Genomic DNA, 16,587 nt, shown 5'->3' with positions numbered 1-16,587 from the left:
AGAGAAAGGGATCATGCTATGTACTTTGTTGTCTAGCATGATTTTTTTTTTTAACTGAGTAATATGTCTTGGAAAGTTTTCCCCATGCCAGTAAGTGTAGGTCAGCCTTTTACTTAAAAAAAATTGTTTTTAAGTTTATTTTTATTTATTTGGAGAGAGATACAGAGCAAGTGAGGGAAGGGCAGAAAGTAAGGGAGATAGAATCCCAAGCAGGCTCCATGCTGTCAGTGTAGAGCCTGATGTGGGGCTTGATCTTACAATCCATGAGGTCATGACCTGAGCCAGAATAGTCAGATGCTTAACCAACTGAGCCACCGAGGTGCTCGATCCTTTTATTTTTTAATAGCTGCATGGTGTCTGAAAAATGTAGATGTACTATAATTTATTTAACTAATCCTTTATTGATTCTAATTATCTTCCTATTATAGACACTTTCACAATGAATATCTTTTCTTATATTTTATATTTTATACATATTTATTTTCACATTATAGTTTATATATGTGTGCTTGTGTCCTTAAGTTCCTTTCAAGTCAAAATTAGTTGCCAGTTATTAGGTAGAGGAGAACCAGAGGGACCCTATGTGTGCATTGGGGCATGCCTTCAACACTCAGACAGATAGTTTTCAACTCTTCCTTAGCCTTCACTTCCTGCGTGTGTATATCCTCAACGTAAGCCAGACCTGAGAGTTCAGAACCTACTCTGGTATTCCTGGGTACAGACCTGTTTATGTGTGTGGCCATCTAGATGCTCAGGAATATGTTGGAACTTTTCAAAGGCCTCTACAGACGTCTCATTTCCCAGATTTTCCTTTTAAGCTTGTTTGCTAGCCTATTATTTGCCCCAATTGTTTTTTTTTTTAATGGCATGAATCTACATTTATTGACTTGTAAATAGGTCCATGGCATATTTTTAGTGAAAAGGCAGTATACTATATGTACTGTTTTAATTGAGTGAAATGTTCACAATCGTTGATGAACGTAAAGAGACATAGAAAGGTATCCAAGTAGGATATTAATCAAAATGCATCATTTTTGCATGCCCTGGTTGGGAAATTTGTGTTGCTTTTATCTTTCTTCTTTGTACAGTTGTGGGTTTATTTGATTTTTAAAAATCAGTGGGTCGGGGCCCCTGGGTGGCTTAGTCAGTGGAGTATCTAACTCTTGATTTTGGCTCAGGTCACAATCCCAGGGTTGTGGGATCAAGCCCCAAGTCAAGCTCCACATTAAGCATGGAGCCTGCTTGGGATTCTCTCTCTGTCTCTCTCTCTCTCTGTCTCTCTCTCTCTCCCTCCCTCCCTCCCCCTCCCTCCCTCTGCCCCTCTCCCTTGTTCTCTCTCTCCCAAAAAAAAAATTTTTTTTTAATCCTAAAAAATATTAGTATGTCATTGGAAGAGCAGCAATAGCATTTAAGAGCAGGGCTCCTGAATCTGACTGGTTTTTGTTCATTTGTCTCAAGTTTTTACTTAAACTAATTAGTTAGTATATAGTATAATACTGGTTTCGGGAGTGGAATTTAGTGCTTCATCATTCACATGTAACATCCAGTGCTTGCTCCAACTATTACCCACCACTTCAGACCGTTATAATGTTAACTAATTGCCTCTGATTGTGTTTGAGGAGTACTTCCAGGGAAAAGGCTCTTTGCCTTGGGCAAGCTTTGAGTCCGGTCAAATAAGGCAGCTTGGCAAGTAGGGTCTTCCAGGGAGCCACAAGACAGGTCTAATAATGACAGTTCTTAGAGAATGGGGCTTTGAAGAAGTTCCAAACTCATTCTTCTCCATTGGCTGTCAGGCTGCTGTTTTTCATCATGAGGGTAGGCTCTTAGTTTTCAAGGCTCCTGGGAAGCTGGGATGGTAAGATGGGAACAATGGCCAGCTAAAATGCCACAAAGCTCACTATTACTGAGGTTCAGCCGTTTTTCTGAAAGAAAACACTCTTTGGATTACTCTAAGCCTTTGATTTATAGCCAGAGTTTTGAAAAAAGTTGATTCTGACAGTTTGCGTCCGTGTTCTCACGGCTTTTATGGAGGAGAGGATTCTCAGAGGTCCTTCCTCTGCTACTTTTGCTCGCCTGGTCAATAACAACTGGTTGGTTGGATGAGTGAATAATGCCCAGTTCTTCCTCCATGATTGGGCAAATCTAAGAACTTGTGGATCACTAGGCTTGTTATATCCTGAATTCCGAGAAAATGTAGTCTGACAAAAAGTGATTCGCTCTCTGAAGTTGATTATGGGAATTGTGTTTCCTTATCAAATTAAGGGGTGCGGTAGTCTGAGGATCACTTAAATTTAGCATTAGGACACAGGTATCAATCTGTTTAGATTTTAAGGAGGACATCTGTTTAGGGAAAATTCTCTCATTAATATGAATATTTTCATTTAACTGTGTTCTTTCCAATTCATTTTTAAAAAATTATTTATTTAAAGTCAAATTAGTTAACATACAGTGTTGTATTGGTTTCAGGAGTAGAATCCACTGATTCATCACTTACATATAATACCCAGTGCTCATCCCAACAGGTGCCCTCCTTAATACCCCTCACCCATTTAGCCCATCCCCCATCCACCTCCGCTCCAGCAACCCTCAGTTTGTTCTCTGTATTTAAGAGTCTCTTATTGTTTTTATCTTATTTTTCCTTTCCTTCCCCTATGTTCATCTGTTGTGTTTTTAAATTCCATATATGAGTGAAAACATATTTGTCTTCTTCTAACTGACTTATTTCACTTACACAATACACTCTAGTTCTATCCATATTGTTGCAAATCTTTCCAATTCATTTTTGATGTTAAGGACTGTTAGCATAAGAAAATGAAGTTTCTGTGGAGAAATAGAAGACCTTTAAATAGTGGTTAAACCATTGCTAAACTCTTTGTAATATAAAAAAATCTGAAGAGAAATTTTGCATCTATTCTGTTCTTTCTTTTACGCTATTTTTTCTAAATTACATTTTAAAACAATTAATGATGCCCTCAAATTTTAGATTAAGCTGCCTTGCTATTATAGATTATACCACTGATAGATATGAAATTATTTTAGTTACAAGGCTTAACTAAGCAGTGAATACAGAATAATCAGATAATCCAGAGCTTTTTAGCACAATGCCTATAGCTTTTAGCACAATGTTTGGCATATAGATAGCATTCAATAAATACCACCTATCTTTGCTAATATTATATCAATGGTGATAATAGCAAAAATTACATTTTATATTAGGAATGTGGTCCTAATATAAATTGGGCAAATGGAATTGGGCAAATGCCTACTTGCAGGTAAATTTTTAGAAAACCCTATGCCTATGTAAAGGTATTGTACCCTGGTAGGCTGTTGACACAAAATCAGCCCCTCCAAGAAAAGCTGTTGATTCTCATGATAAAATAACTTCTTTGTTTATTATATTTTTGCAGCATTCCAGAATGCCTTGAAGATTTTCTGTAGGATAAGAAGTGGTCGAGTTGCGACTGATGAACTGGCTGCTGTTTTGGATAGCATGGATATTCCTGTAATTCCTGAAACTTTTCAGGAAGTGATAAAACATGCTAGTATAGACAGTGAGTTATTTGAATTACTATGTAAATATATCTTTCTTGGATATCAGTGCTCTGATTCATCCTTTATCTCTCCTTCTTGATTCTTAACCTCTTGCCACCTATCAACATTGCTTACTGGTGTCTGTGGTAAGAGATAGTCTAGAAAAATTAAATGAGAAATTTCTAAAATTATTAGATTTTGGTATGTTTGATAAAAATCTAAGAGAAAAATGTATTTATTTTCTTTTCAAACTTTCCTCTCTTTTCCATTTCTTGTTTGTGGAGAGATGGTTTCTTTAATGTCAAGGGCATTGGCTTCACAAATTAGGAGACCTAAATTTCTTGAATTTTTAACTTTATTAGATAGCTTTGATTACACAATCTTCTCATGCTATTCAGTTACTCTTTGCAAAATGTAGATTTTTAAAAAAACATTATGAATATATTTAGCAGATGTTTTGTATTACATGTTTATATGTCACCAGGGGTGTCTGATAATAATGGATTGATAAATGATTGATTCATTGATTATCCATGTATTTAATGAGTCAGTCATTTAATATCTACTGTGCTTGGAACTATGCAAGGTGATACAGAGATGAATAGAACACATTTCTTTTTCCAAAGGAGTTCACATTCTAGTGTGGAAAGAGTCAAATAAAATGAAAATTTAATGTCGTATATAGCAAATACTGTTACAGAATGTAGTTAGGCTGCAAATGTATACTGGAAACACCAGGGAAAGATAATCAGAGAATGTGATGTCTGAGCTAAATCTTGAAGGATCAATAGGGGTTAGTTGGTTGAAGGTGGTAATGAAGAATGAGAAAGACATTTTAGACTGAGGGAACAGTTTGTGTAAATATGGCAGGAACATTATCAGACATGGCATCCTTTTCCATGGGCTTCCACAGGTTTTTGTCATTTGTCAGTGGTGGCTTTTAGGGGGTCTTTGGTGGCTGGGATGTAGTGTGAAGATAGAACCAGGCTGCATGGATTTTAGTAGGTAGTCATTTATGGTGAGTTCTGGGTTGATAGACATAAGTGGAGGGATGTTCTGGAGCATAAAGATGCCCATAAAATAGGGATTTTAAAGCTTAATCTCAAGTCATATTATTAAATAGCCTTTAGGGCATGCTCTACCAGAAGCAACAGAAATTACATATGAAACCACTGTGGCTTTTTTTTTTTTTTTTTTTTTTTTTTTTTCTTTTTTTGGCTTATGGAATTCTGGTCTGGATTTCTAGGCTTTGTACTTGGGGAGCTAAACTGAAAAATTATGCTGATTTCATAGATTGTTGTAGGAATTAAATAGAACCTATTGGCACTAGAATAGTCTCAAGAAATAGGAAGCAGAAACCTGGGAATTATCCTTGACAACTCTGTTTTCTCTGTTCTCCTCATGCAACCGTTGTGAATTACTATTATTTTAAACTTCTAGATATCTCTTAAATCTCTCTATTTTCCACCATTTCCTTAGTCCAAGTTACCATAATTTTTCCTTAGGACCATCACTGTTCATCCTAACAAGTCCACCCACATCCAGTCTTTTTTTTTTTTTTTTTTTAATGTTTATTTATTTTTGAGAGAGACAGAGACAGAATGCGAGTGGGTTAGGGGCAGAGAGAGAGGGAGAATCCGAAGCAGGCTCCAGGCTCTGAGCTGCCAGCACAGAGCCCAACGGGGGGCTCGAACTCACGAGCTGTGAGATCGTGACCTGAGCCGAAGTCGGACGCTCAACCGACTGAGCCACCCAGGTGCCCCCACCCACACCCAGTCTTATCCCCCTTAACACTATGGCCAGAATGATCTTTTCAAAACACACATCTGTGGGGCGCCTGGGTGGCTCAGTCAGTTAAGTGTCCGACTTTGGCTCAAGTTATGATCTCAGGCTTGTGGTTTCAGGCCCCGTGTTGGGCTCTGTGTTGACAGTTCGGAGCCTGGAGCCTGCTTCAGATTCTGTCTCCCTCTCTCTCTCTGCCCCACCTCCCCTCTCAAAAATAAATAAACATGATAAAAAAATAAAAAAACCCCACACATCTGATCATGTTACCTCCTTGCATAAACTCTAATAATACTTCTTGGGATGAAGAGCCCTTTAAGGTCACATACAAGGACTTGCAATGTCTGGCCTTTACCTTAGATCTCCAGCGTCATCTCAGACCACATTCTGCTTTGCTTACTGTGCCTTCTTAGAGTTTCAGTTATATACCAGGCTTCCTCCTGCCATAGCCTTTACATATATTCTTTTCTTTTCCTGGAGCATTCTTTCCCTCCTAGTGAATTACGACTCATACTTTGGATCTAAACTCCACTCTATTCTTTAAGGATGCTTCCATGACTTTTCTGACTAGGTCAAGTTCTCATACACTCTCACAGCACTAATCACAGTTGCCATTTTTATTTCTTATATTTTTAAAAAAAATTTTCAATGTTTATTTTTGAGAGAGATAGAGAAACAGAGTGTGAGTGAGGGAGAGGCAGGGAGAGAGAGGAAGACACAGAATCTGAAGCAGGGTCCAGGCTCTGAGCTGTCAGCACAGAGCCAGCCCAACGCGGGGCTCGAATTCACAGACCACGAGATCACGACCTGAGCCAAAATGAGACGCCCAACCGACTGAGCCACCCAGGTACCCCTATTTCTTATTGTTTTGTGAAGATCTGTATCTCAAATAAGACTAAATACCAAGAAAGCAGATATCATGTGTACTTTTGCTCAATATTGTATCCTCAGTACTCCATACAGTGCTTGTGGCACATATTAACTGCTCAACAAATATATGTTGAATGAATTAATAAGTCTCACCCTTCACTCCATCTCCTCCAACCAGAGAGAATAAGATTTTTTCATTTTGTCATTTTTAATAACCTGGTTGTGACTTAAGGTAAAATTCCTCATAGGGGAGGTCCTTGTCTTTTGACTAGGAAAATCATTTTAACAGGTATGTTTGATTATGAGAGCTAAAGCCTATTGGGAGATACCTAGTTTGAGCAAAAAGGTAAGGTAAAGTACTCTATATAAGAAAACAACAGGAACTTAAAATACAACAGTGGCTAATCGGCAGCTGGAAGAGGAACACTGAGGGAACCTAAGATTGGATGGGGGTCTAGCAATCAATAGAGAGTGGCTGTAGAACTTTAGGACAATACTATGTAGTGCTTGCTGTGCTATCAAGAAATCCCTTACTCTCATTAATTTCAAGTTATCTAGTAAGAGTTGCTTATATACAATAGCCTTGTGTTAGTCATGTGGTGGGTGGATTTAAAGGAAAAAGGTCTGTAGGTTCTGTGTTAGGTAGGCTTGGGGTGGAGAGAAGATAGCACCTATAGGATGTGATAATGTGAGAGAGATCAGGAGTCCACGGGAATAGAAAACAAAACGAAAATCAACCGCCAGAGTATAAAACACTCAGGAATCTTCAAATTTTGGAGGGAGTATTGATTGCTGTTCATATAATGTATGGTGTGGGGTCGGGGCTATTTTACTTAAACATTAAAGGAAAGGACACCCTCAGAATGCCAAAAGTTTTGGGTTACCCCGGTAAGAGATATGGATTCTTCTGTAACGGAATTTTGAAGTAAGGAGTGATATAAGTCGGTTATCCTGCTAGTAGAAGTCGTAGCACCCTGGTATAGGTACTGTTTTAACATCTTGTTTCTATATTTGGTTTGGTTTTTTGGAGCAATACTGATACATGGAGAATATCTTCATGAGTATGCATGATGAAGAGGAATGCCGCTGGAATTTGCAAGGAAGTCCAATAAGCATTTGCTTCATTAAGATCTGGCAAGAGGAATATGGAAAATCACTTGATGACAGTTCTGGTAGTTTGGTTTCTGAGATAGGATATTGGTGCAGTAGTTTTTTCTCTCCTGGTATTTACCGATCTAGTAATTGAATTGGGTGAAAAGTAGTAACTAGCACGATTTTTGATGAGAAGGTCTTTGATATTGTGGAGCTATTGTGGAGATTATGGAAATGTGTTAATAGTCATTTTACACCTTCAAAGTAATGTTGCCTTGAATATGATTTTGATGATTAGGATACTTTTTTTTCCACATTAGATAGTTACATTTTCCAGGTTGAATGGAAAGGAAAGTTCCAATATGAGCTTCCTCCAGAAGGACAAATGTAAGAGTGGGAAGCTGTTTTGAACTTCTCTTATGAAGTAAATGCTACCTGTAACTATACTGATTGTCTCAGTCTCAATCAGGAATTATTCATTGAGGTTTTGATAAGCTAGATAGGGGTCAAAATAGTAATTTCAGATTCTGTAATGCTTATTTGGCCACCAGAGACTATATAAATGGATAGTATTTGTCTTAGAGGTGTGTGAGAAGTATTTGTCATTGCATAGAAGAAGGAATGAATTTGAGCGAGAGCTAGTAAATCTATAAATGGTTGGCTACTGCATGCTCACTGGTCAATGTTGGACCTCTTTCAAGAAAGGGGAGTTCTTTAAGTAGAGACCAGATATAAACAATACAGCCTTCTCCATTGGATTAATTTGTGGATGATCCAACAGAAACTTTACACAGATCAAATTCACGAGTTTGAGGGTTGAAGCCTTGAATTATTTTAGGACTTATGCTTTGATCTAAGAACTTGGGATATGGACTCTACAGAAGTTCCAGAAGTTCACTGGGGTGTTAGAACCACAATCAAGAACAGAATGAGAATAAATACCAAGAAAATAAAAAAACAGAATGTAAGAGTGGCGCCTGGGTGGCTCAGTCAGTTAAGCGTCCAACTTCGGCTCAGGTCATGATCTCGTGGCTCGTGAGTTCAAGCCCCACGTCAGGTTCTGTGCTGACAGCTCAGAGCCTGGAACCTGCTTCAGATTCTGTGTCTCCCTCTCTCTCTGCCCCAACCCACTTGCATTCTGTCTCTGTCTCTCTCAAAAATAAATAAACATTAAAAATAATTAAAAAAAACCCCAGAATGTAAGAAGCAGTTCTAATCAGAAGGCAACTTAACATCAATTGGTCTAGCACTTCTTTGGTTGGGTCAAATACTTACTTGCTTTGCAGTGATTTAAAGTCCTGGACCTGACATAGCTTACCAATTTTCAAAGAAGCAGAATGAATCACACTTACCCAACACCAAAACCATAGTGTATATAATTCTTTGACTCAAAAGGCGCATTAAAAACTGGCATCTTCTTTTCAGGGTCTTTGCTTATGCTTATAACTGAATAGTTGATTTTTTAGGCATAGGCTGAAGAACAAACCTAGTATTTTTATAAGTAGGTAAGTCAACACCTGGTCTTTCTCACCTTGAATGTCAAGCGAAGTCAGACATTTGGAGGCAAGAACTATTGGGTGTCCAATTGGAACAACATTATTTGAGGTCACTGTCTCTGACCCCATTCTCTGTCATACACTGTCCAAGAAGGAAAATGGTTTTAGACAGAGGCAAGGGCAGGAATGATAGGAAGTTATAATTATGGGAGTGCTGTACATGTGTAAGACGCTAAGTAAATGGTTTACTGCTATCCACAATGTAGACATTGCATGATTCTTTACAGCCTTTAGTATATTTATTCATTCAAAAATATTTTTTTTTATTTAATTTTTTATTTTTTTAAATTTACGTCCAAATTAGTTAGTATATAGTGCAACAAGGACTTCTGGAGTAGATTCCTTAGTGCCCCTTACCCGTTTAGCCCACCCTCTCTCCCACAACCCCTCCAGTAACCCTCAATTTGTTCTCCATATTTACAAGTCTCTTATGTTTTGTCCCCCTCCCTGTTTTATCAAAAATAATTTTTAAAAAATAATTTTTTTAAAGTTTATTTATTTATTTTGAGAGAGAGACAGTGCAAGTGGGAGAGAGGCAGAGAGAGAGGGAAAGAGAGAATCCCAAGCAGGCTCTGCACTGTCAGCGCAGAGCCCAACGTGGGGCTCGAACCCATGAACTCTGAGATCATGACCTGAGCCCAAATCAAGAGTCAAACACTCAACTGACTGAGCCACTCAGGTGCCCCTCAAAAAAATTAGTTTTTAAGTGCTAGGAAGTATATAATTTGCTAGGCATTGGGGAAACAAATGACATCCTGTACTCTTGAAGAGCTCACAATCCAGTGAGAAAGACAAAAGAGCTAAAACTTGAAATTCTACCTATAGTAAATCCTCAAAACACTATTTGTTAAATGAATGAAATATTAACCTGATTACCTAGCTGTGGAGCTTAAAATGTGACTAATTTCTTTTGATGGGAAACTCTTTTATTAAGGGAAAAAGAAAATAATGGTCTTTTATTTTTCAGTGTATACTGAGCTATTAACAATTCTAGATATTATTCACAACCTCTGTTCCTACTTTCACACATCTCTGTGTTGTTTTTGTATTAGAATGGGATGGAAACTAGATTTGTGTTCAAAAAAGAAATAACAGTACTTGAACTTAACTCTATTACAGGTAACCACATGGTGGATATTAGAGATATTCTATTTATTTTGGATGAACTACAGCACCAGTATGAAGATTTTTGTAAGTGAGCTCTTGTTGCTACAGCAAGTATTATTTATAAATAAATTGCCTTTAAATTAAATCCTAATTTGTAGGTTTTATCGTATGGAATCTGAAAGCCTTCTCTGACCCCATTAACTCTAACTCTTTTAAATTTTTTTTTATGTTTTATTTATTTTTTGAGAGCAACAGAGACAGAGCGTGAGCGGGGGAGGGGCAGAAAGAGAGGGGGAGACACAGAATCCAAAATAGGCTCCAGACTCTGAGCTGTCAGCACAGAGCCCAACACGGGGCTCGAACTCACAGACTGCGAGATCACGACCTGAGCTGAAGTCAGACGCTTAACCGACTGAGCCACCCGTGTGCACCCCCCCCCATTACTCTAACTCTTTAGATAAAAGTTTAAATCCTAAATATACCTAATCAGTATTGATTATGTAACTACCATAACTTTCTTTTATCTTTCCCTTAATATTTTGCAACATGAAGTCAACTTTAAAACAAAATAATAACACTAAGAAAAAAAATGTAATTTGCAATTTGTGGGTCATTCTGACATCCTGACATTGACAGTTAAAAATTTTTAATATAGGGGTGCCTGAGTGGCTCAGTCAGTTAAATGTCCAAATTCGGCTCAGGTCATGATCTCATGGTCCGTGAGCTCGAGCCCCTCATCAGGCTCTGTGCTGACTGCTCAGAGCCTGGAGGCTGCTGCAGATTCTGTGTCTCCCTCTCTCTCTCTGACCCTCCCCTGCTTGTGCTTTGTCTGTCTCAAAAATAAATAAACATTAAAACATTTTTTAAAAATTGTTTTTAGTATATTATTCAGTATCATTCATGATTAGTTTTGTTTTTCTCCATTAAGTATGTTTTTAAAAATCTCTTCCTATTACACATGGTGTCACTCCCTTTTCTTTCTCTGTCCGGACATCCTTTGGTCAAGATTATCTATGTGTATAATTTTAAGCTCAATTTGGCTCAGTTGGTTGAGTGTCTGACTTCAGCTCAGGTCGTGATCTCACGGTTCGTGAGTTCGAGCCCCGCATTGGGCTCTGTGCTGACAGCTCAGAGCCTGGAACCTGCTTCGGATTCTGTGTCTCCCTCTCTCTCTCTTCCTCCCCTGCTCACAGTCTGTCTCTGCCTCTCTCAAAAATAAATAAAGATTTAAAAAGATTAGAAAAAAGAATTATATAGTTCTAATAAACTTGCTACAAATAGAGCAGCCTCTTGCCTGATCCTTTCCTCAGTTTCTCCAGAGGCAAACATTTTAGCTGATTACCTGATATTTGTTTTCATGACTGTAAATAACATGTTTGTATTGCTTCTTGTTGATTTTTTAAAATTTTGGGTAGACCTAGTAAACTCCTTAATATGAAAAATAAGGATTTAGCTCTGTTTCATTTTCCCTGTCCCCACCACATCCACTTCCCATACCTATCCATCCTCCTAATATAGTCATAGGGTAATTGAGTAAGTTTTAATTCTGTATTTATGTTAATATATTTATGTACACACTATTCACTGCTGAGCCACATGTAAGTATCTTGTGGCTGCTTTCTCTTTCTGTACAATTTTTCCCTCTTTGAGTTGTCTTATTTACTTATTTGCTTGGTTTAAAAAAAAAGTATATATATTACTGATTGAAGCTTAGACTCTGCCAACTGTCTAAATATCCTCTTCGTAAGTTTGTCTGCACAAGGTATTCTAGTAGTTTTGTCTTCTTGAAGAAATCTTCTTTAGAGTATTTTGATGTTCTTCAGTATGAATTTGTTGCCCTCTACATTTTGTGTGCAACTGTCATCTTGAGATGTTTCTTCATTAACATGCTGGAGACTTTTCACTTCTCTCCTCCTATGACAGATTCTGTCTTCATATTTTATTGATAGTTTGGGTACAGAATTCTAGATTGTAAATAATTTTCTATGTTTTCTAGTTTTCAGTATTTCCATTGAAGTGCAAAATTTTCTGACTCTTGACTTTGACACTGATTTTTTTTTTCCAAGCATATAGGATATTTTCTAGTCTTCTGAAAGTCTCCTTGAAAGAAGTTTCTTTGTAACGATTGTGCTTAATACAGCGTCCTTTGATTCTGGAAAATTAAAATAATTTGTTGATGATTTCCTTTCCTCTATTTTTTCTGTCTCTGTGGAACTCTAGATATTTGGATATGTGACATAATGGGATGATTCCTTTTTTTTTTAACCTTTTTCTCTTATCTCTTTGTTATGCTTTATTTATTTATTATTTATTTCATGAGTGAGAGTGGAAGAGGGGCAAAGGGAGAGGGAGAGGGAATCTTAAGCAGGTTCCACACCCAGTGCAGAACCCAACATAGGGCTCAATCTCACGACTGTGAGATCATGACCTGGGCCGAAATCAAGAGTCGGATGCTTAACTGACTGAGCCACCCAGGTGCCACTCTTTGTTATGTTTTCTGATAGAGTTCCTTAAATTTATCTTCCAATGCTTCTATTTAGTTTTTCATTTGTACTTTTAAATTTCCAATAATTTCTTTCCCCTCTGTTATTTTATTATAATATCCTCCTCTTATTTCATGGGCATTTCTATTGTTCCACAAACAATATCTTCTGTTGCAACTAAGAACTTCTGTTGCAATGCTTTCGAGATTTCCTTTTTCATTCATATTCTGTCTCCTCCAAGTTATTTTTTTCTGTTTGTTTTTCATTTTAGGAGTGTTCCTCAAATGTCTGGTGATCTTTGGTTGTCTACTCATATTTGAGAATGGTGAACTCAAAAGCTATTTGGAAGCTCTGAGACTGAGGGCAAAACTAGCTGATTATGAGCTGTAGGATAATGATTCTTAACCAGAGATGATTTGGAGATTTCCCCCGCCCCCTGCCCCAAACTTCCCCTTCCCCCAGGAACATTTGGAAACATTTGGAGACATTTTTGGTCATCACAATCTGTATTACTGGCATCAAGTGGTGAGAGGCCAGGGATGCTTCTGAGTATCCTACAATACACAGGACAGCTCTCTCAATAAAGAAGTATCTGTCTCAAAATGCCAGTACTGCTGAGATTGAGAAACCCTGCTATCGGGTGGTCTGGCTGGGCTATTTGCCTGGAAAACCCTTAATATGACTGTCTTTAGGGTATATTTCCTTTTGAGATGGTCAGAGTGTTCAAAGAAACTTTGAATATCCTTCCCGGAGGTATAGCCTTGCTTCATAGAATTCCAGGTGTTAAATAAGACGAAAGACTGAAGTTCCCATTATTCAGTGTAAGCCTCCCTCCGAGTTTTGCAGGTAATACTCCTACCCTCTATTGTGTTTAGTATTCCATAATCCAGAGACCTTGTGTTTAACCCTTTCTGATGAATTGTCACTTTCCTGCTGGTGTAGGAGAAGATCAATAACTGGCTGTGCCCAGTGGATAAAAGTGAATATCTGGCCGTGTGAAGAGACCCTAGGTATCAAATTACTACTTAAAGGGATTTTAACCAGTTCTTTCTTTTTAGCTTCACTCTTACCCTCACTTTTAGAGATACCTAAATGCTACTAATTTATGAGCTTTTGGAGTTTTTGTGTTATGAATTGGGTTGCTTCTTGGCTTTCCCCATTCTGCCTTATGGTTCAGCCTTTTCAGGTCTACTAAGTTCATCAGCTTTCAGATTCCAAAATTTAATTGTAGTAGTTTCTTTTCCTCTTCTTTTTGTTATTATGGATTTGTGATGTTTTAAAAATTCCTTTAGTTTATTTTTGAGAGAGAGAGAGAGAGAGAGAGAGCGAGCCGGGGAGGGCAGAGAGAGGGGAAGACACAGAATCCAAAGCAGGCTCCAGGCTTCAAGCTGTTAGTACAGAGCCTGATGTGGGGCTCCAACTCACAAACCGCAAGATCATGGCCTGAGCTTAAGTTGGACACCTAACTGACTGGGCCACCCAGGCATCCCCAAAATTCCTTAGTTTAAATGGAGTGTTTGAAGGCTGTTCAATTTGCTATTATTACCTGAACGTTTCAAAGTTTATTTTGAATTCTAATTTTGTCTTTGATGTGGAAGTTTTTTCATTAATTTTTCTTTTCTGACATAGATATTACTAATAATCACATACCCACTCCCATGCATAATAATTCATGTTATTCATTCTTCTGAATCTTTGCTGATTTTTTTTACTAGTTCTGTTATAGAGAAAGGAACACTGTCTCCAAATATAATTGTAGATTTGTCTATTTCTCCTTTCAGTTTTGTCAGGTTTTGGTTCATGCATTTTGAAGCTCTGTTGCTAGGTGAATTCACATTTAGAATAGTTCTATCTTCTTGGTGAGCTGATTCTTTTATCATTATGCAATATGTATGTGATCACTGGTAATTTTCTTCTCTCTCAAGTTTACTTTTTCTGATTCTAATATAACTCCAGTTTTCTTTTGATTAGTGCTTAGATGGTAAGTATTTTCCATCCTTTTACTTTTAACCTTCTTATATCACCAGTTTTGAAGTATTTTGTAAACCACACAGAGTTGGGTGATGTTTTTTGTATTTATTTGTATAATTCCTGTATTTTAATTGGAGTGTTTAGATCATATGTAATGTAATTACTTATACATTCAGACCAGGTGTACCATATTATTATTTGTTTTCTGTTTTTTCCTCTGTTTTTCAACCATTTTCTCCCTTCTTTTTTGGGGAGCATTTTTTTAGTATGTGAATTTATTCTATATGTATTTTCACTATATCTCTGTATTTTTCCAGTGGTTGTTTTAAGGATTATAGTATACATACTTAACCTTTTCTAGTATACTAAAATAAATATTTTACCACTTCAAGTGGAATATAGAAGTTTTACCCTTATATAGATCTTTTTACCCTCCCTCCGTTAAGCTGTAATTTTATTATGTATTACCACTATACACACTGAAAACTTCAGACAATGTTTTATAAGTTTTGCCCTCAATGATCAAACATATTTTAAACTTCTAAGAGGAGAATAATAGTCTATCATAAAATCAAGTATTATAACATTTGAAATACTTTAAAATGTGTTATTCAAATGTAAGGTACTATTCTGAGCCATCAGATGAATTTTATAAAGGAAGCCCCAGTGGGACATTGTATTAATATTTTTCTGAAGAGGTTATTTTATATACAAACTATTTTTTCCCACAAGTACTGAGAATCTTTAGGAGAGTAAATATTTGTATTCTGATGTTAAATGAAAAACAATTTTTTTAATGTTTATTTTTGAGAGAGAGGGAGACAGAACGTGAGTGGGGGAGGGGCAGAGAGTGAGGGAGACAGAATCTGAAGCAGGCTCCAGGCTCTGAGATGTCAGCACAGAGCCCAATGTGGGGCTCAAACCCATGAGCAGTGAGATCATGACCCGAGCCGAAGTGGGATGCCCAACGAACTGAGCCACCCAGGTGCCCCTGTATTCTGATTTTATAAATAAAAATTTCCCCACTCCAACTTCCTTATACTTCAGTATGCTCATAACTAAGGGATTTGTAGCTGTATTGGCATATTTAGCCTATAATCTTTCAAAATTGGCAGAGTGGGGAATGAGAACTACAACCTTCAGTAGGCTATCACTTTTGATTTGGTGCAACTTCAAATAGCTTTGGATAAAAGAATTTAAATATATTAAACCAGAAGATTATATTTAACCTAGTTAATATTTCAGTCTTAGTTATCAGCTCTGTTAGTTTTTCAACATATTAACCTTATTTAACTTTTTAAACTTTGTTTATTTAAGCAATTGATAATTTCTTGAATAGTTTTCATGAGGACTTAGTTGTTACTTTTTAAAAACTATTACAAATGGTACAGGTAAATAGAATAATTAAATATGTTTCTCTTGCTTAGCAGGTATGGAATCATCAGCCTTGGATGAATCTACTTCAAACAGAAAGTCATCAAATATATCAGAATGTTATCCACAGTATAGGATGAAAAGCAGTTTCTCTTCCAGACTACGTGAACCATCATTATTCCCAAAGTTAAATGGAAAACACCTCCAATATCATAAAATTATGGAGGATAATGATTACCTTGAACTTAAAAGATCAAAAAATCCTTTGCAAATAAAAAAATTCCTAAATGGGGTTGATAGCAGTGATACAGGATTCTGGGAACCATATTCAAAGGATGGCATAAACTTTAAGAAAAGTTCAGAGAAGATTGAAATTCATGACTCAAAGTCTACGTCACATAGCTTGAAGAGCATTACAAGCCTCAAAAAGTCTCTGGATAAAAGTGATAATTTTAGTATCCCCAAACTTCAGAAGCCAGCTGTGAGAAGGCATTCCAGTCTCCTAAAACAGGTTTCGTCGAAAGAAAAGATTGCAGTGAATGCTCTGGGTCAGTATCATATATGTAAGTCAAAATATAGGTCCTTGAGTTCTTGAGTCATCCCAGAAACAAGCTGAATTAACCATTGATTAGACAGTTGTTTGCATTTCATTTGTCAGTGCTATTGAGTAATCACCACTTCTGGTATATAGATGAGTGTATACAACACAGTGGTTTTAAGTTGTGCCTTTTTAGATGGTTGTGTTCCCTTTTTCAGATGCCTAACTTTGACCAAGAAGTTTATTCAGAGATTAATTCAACTCACTCAAGTTCCCTAGAAAT

General features: G+C 37.1%; 1 protein-coding gene across 1 annotated transcript in view; it reads left to right on the top strand.

Moving 5' to 3' along the window:
* The window catches only part of EFCAB13 (EF-hand calcium binding domain 13), a 99,388-nt gene that overhangs the window by 31,052 nt on the left and 51,749 nt on the right, over positions 1-16,587 (top strand). The window contains exons 8-10 of the mRNA XM_053891235.1: positions 3,408-3,551; positions 9,951-10,022; positions 15,820-16,314. Of these exons, the coding sequence (XP_053747210.1) occupies positions 3,408-3,551; positions 9,951-10,022; positions 15,820-16,314 (711 nt within the window). The remainder of the gene's footprint in view (positions 1-3,407; positions 3,552-9,950; positions 10,023-15,819; positions 16,315-16,587) is intronic.

This window comes from Panthera pardus, unplaced genomic scaffold (assembly GCF_024362965.1).
Source record: "Panthera pardus isolate Hobbes unplaced genomic scaffold, ASM2436296v1 HiC_scaffold_269, whole genome shotgun sequence".
Lineage (NCBI taxonomy): Eukaryota > Metazoa > Chordata > Mammalia > Carnivora > Felidae > Panthera > Panthera pardus.
The sequence above is the reverse complement of the archived record's forward strand: the minus strand, read 5'-3'. Positions and strand labels throughout refer to the sequence as shown.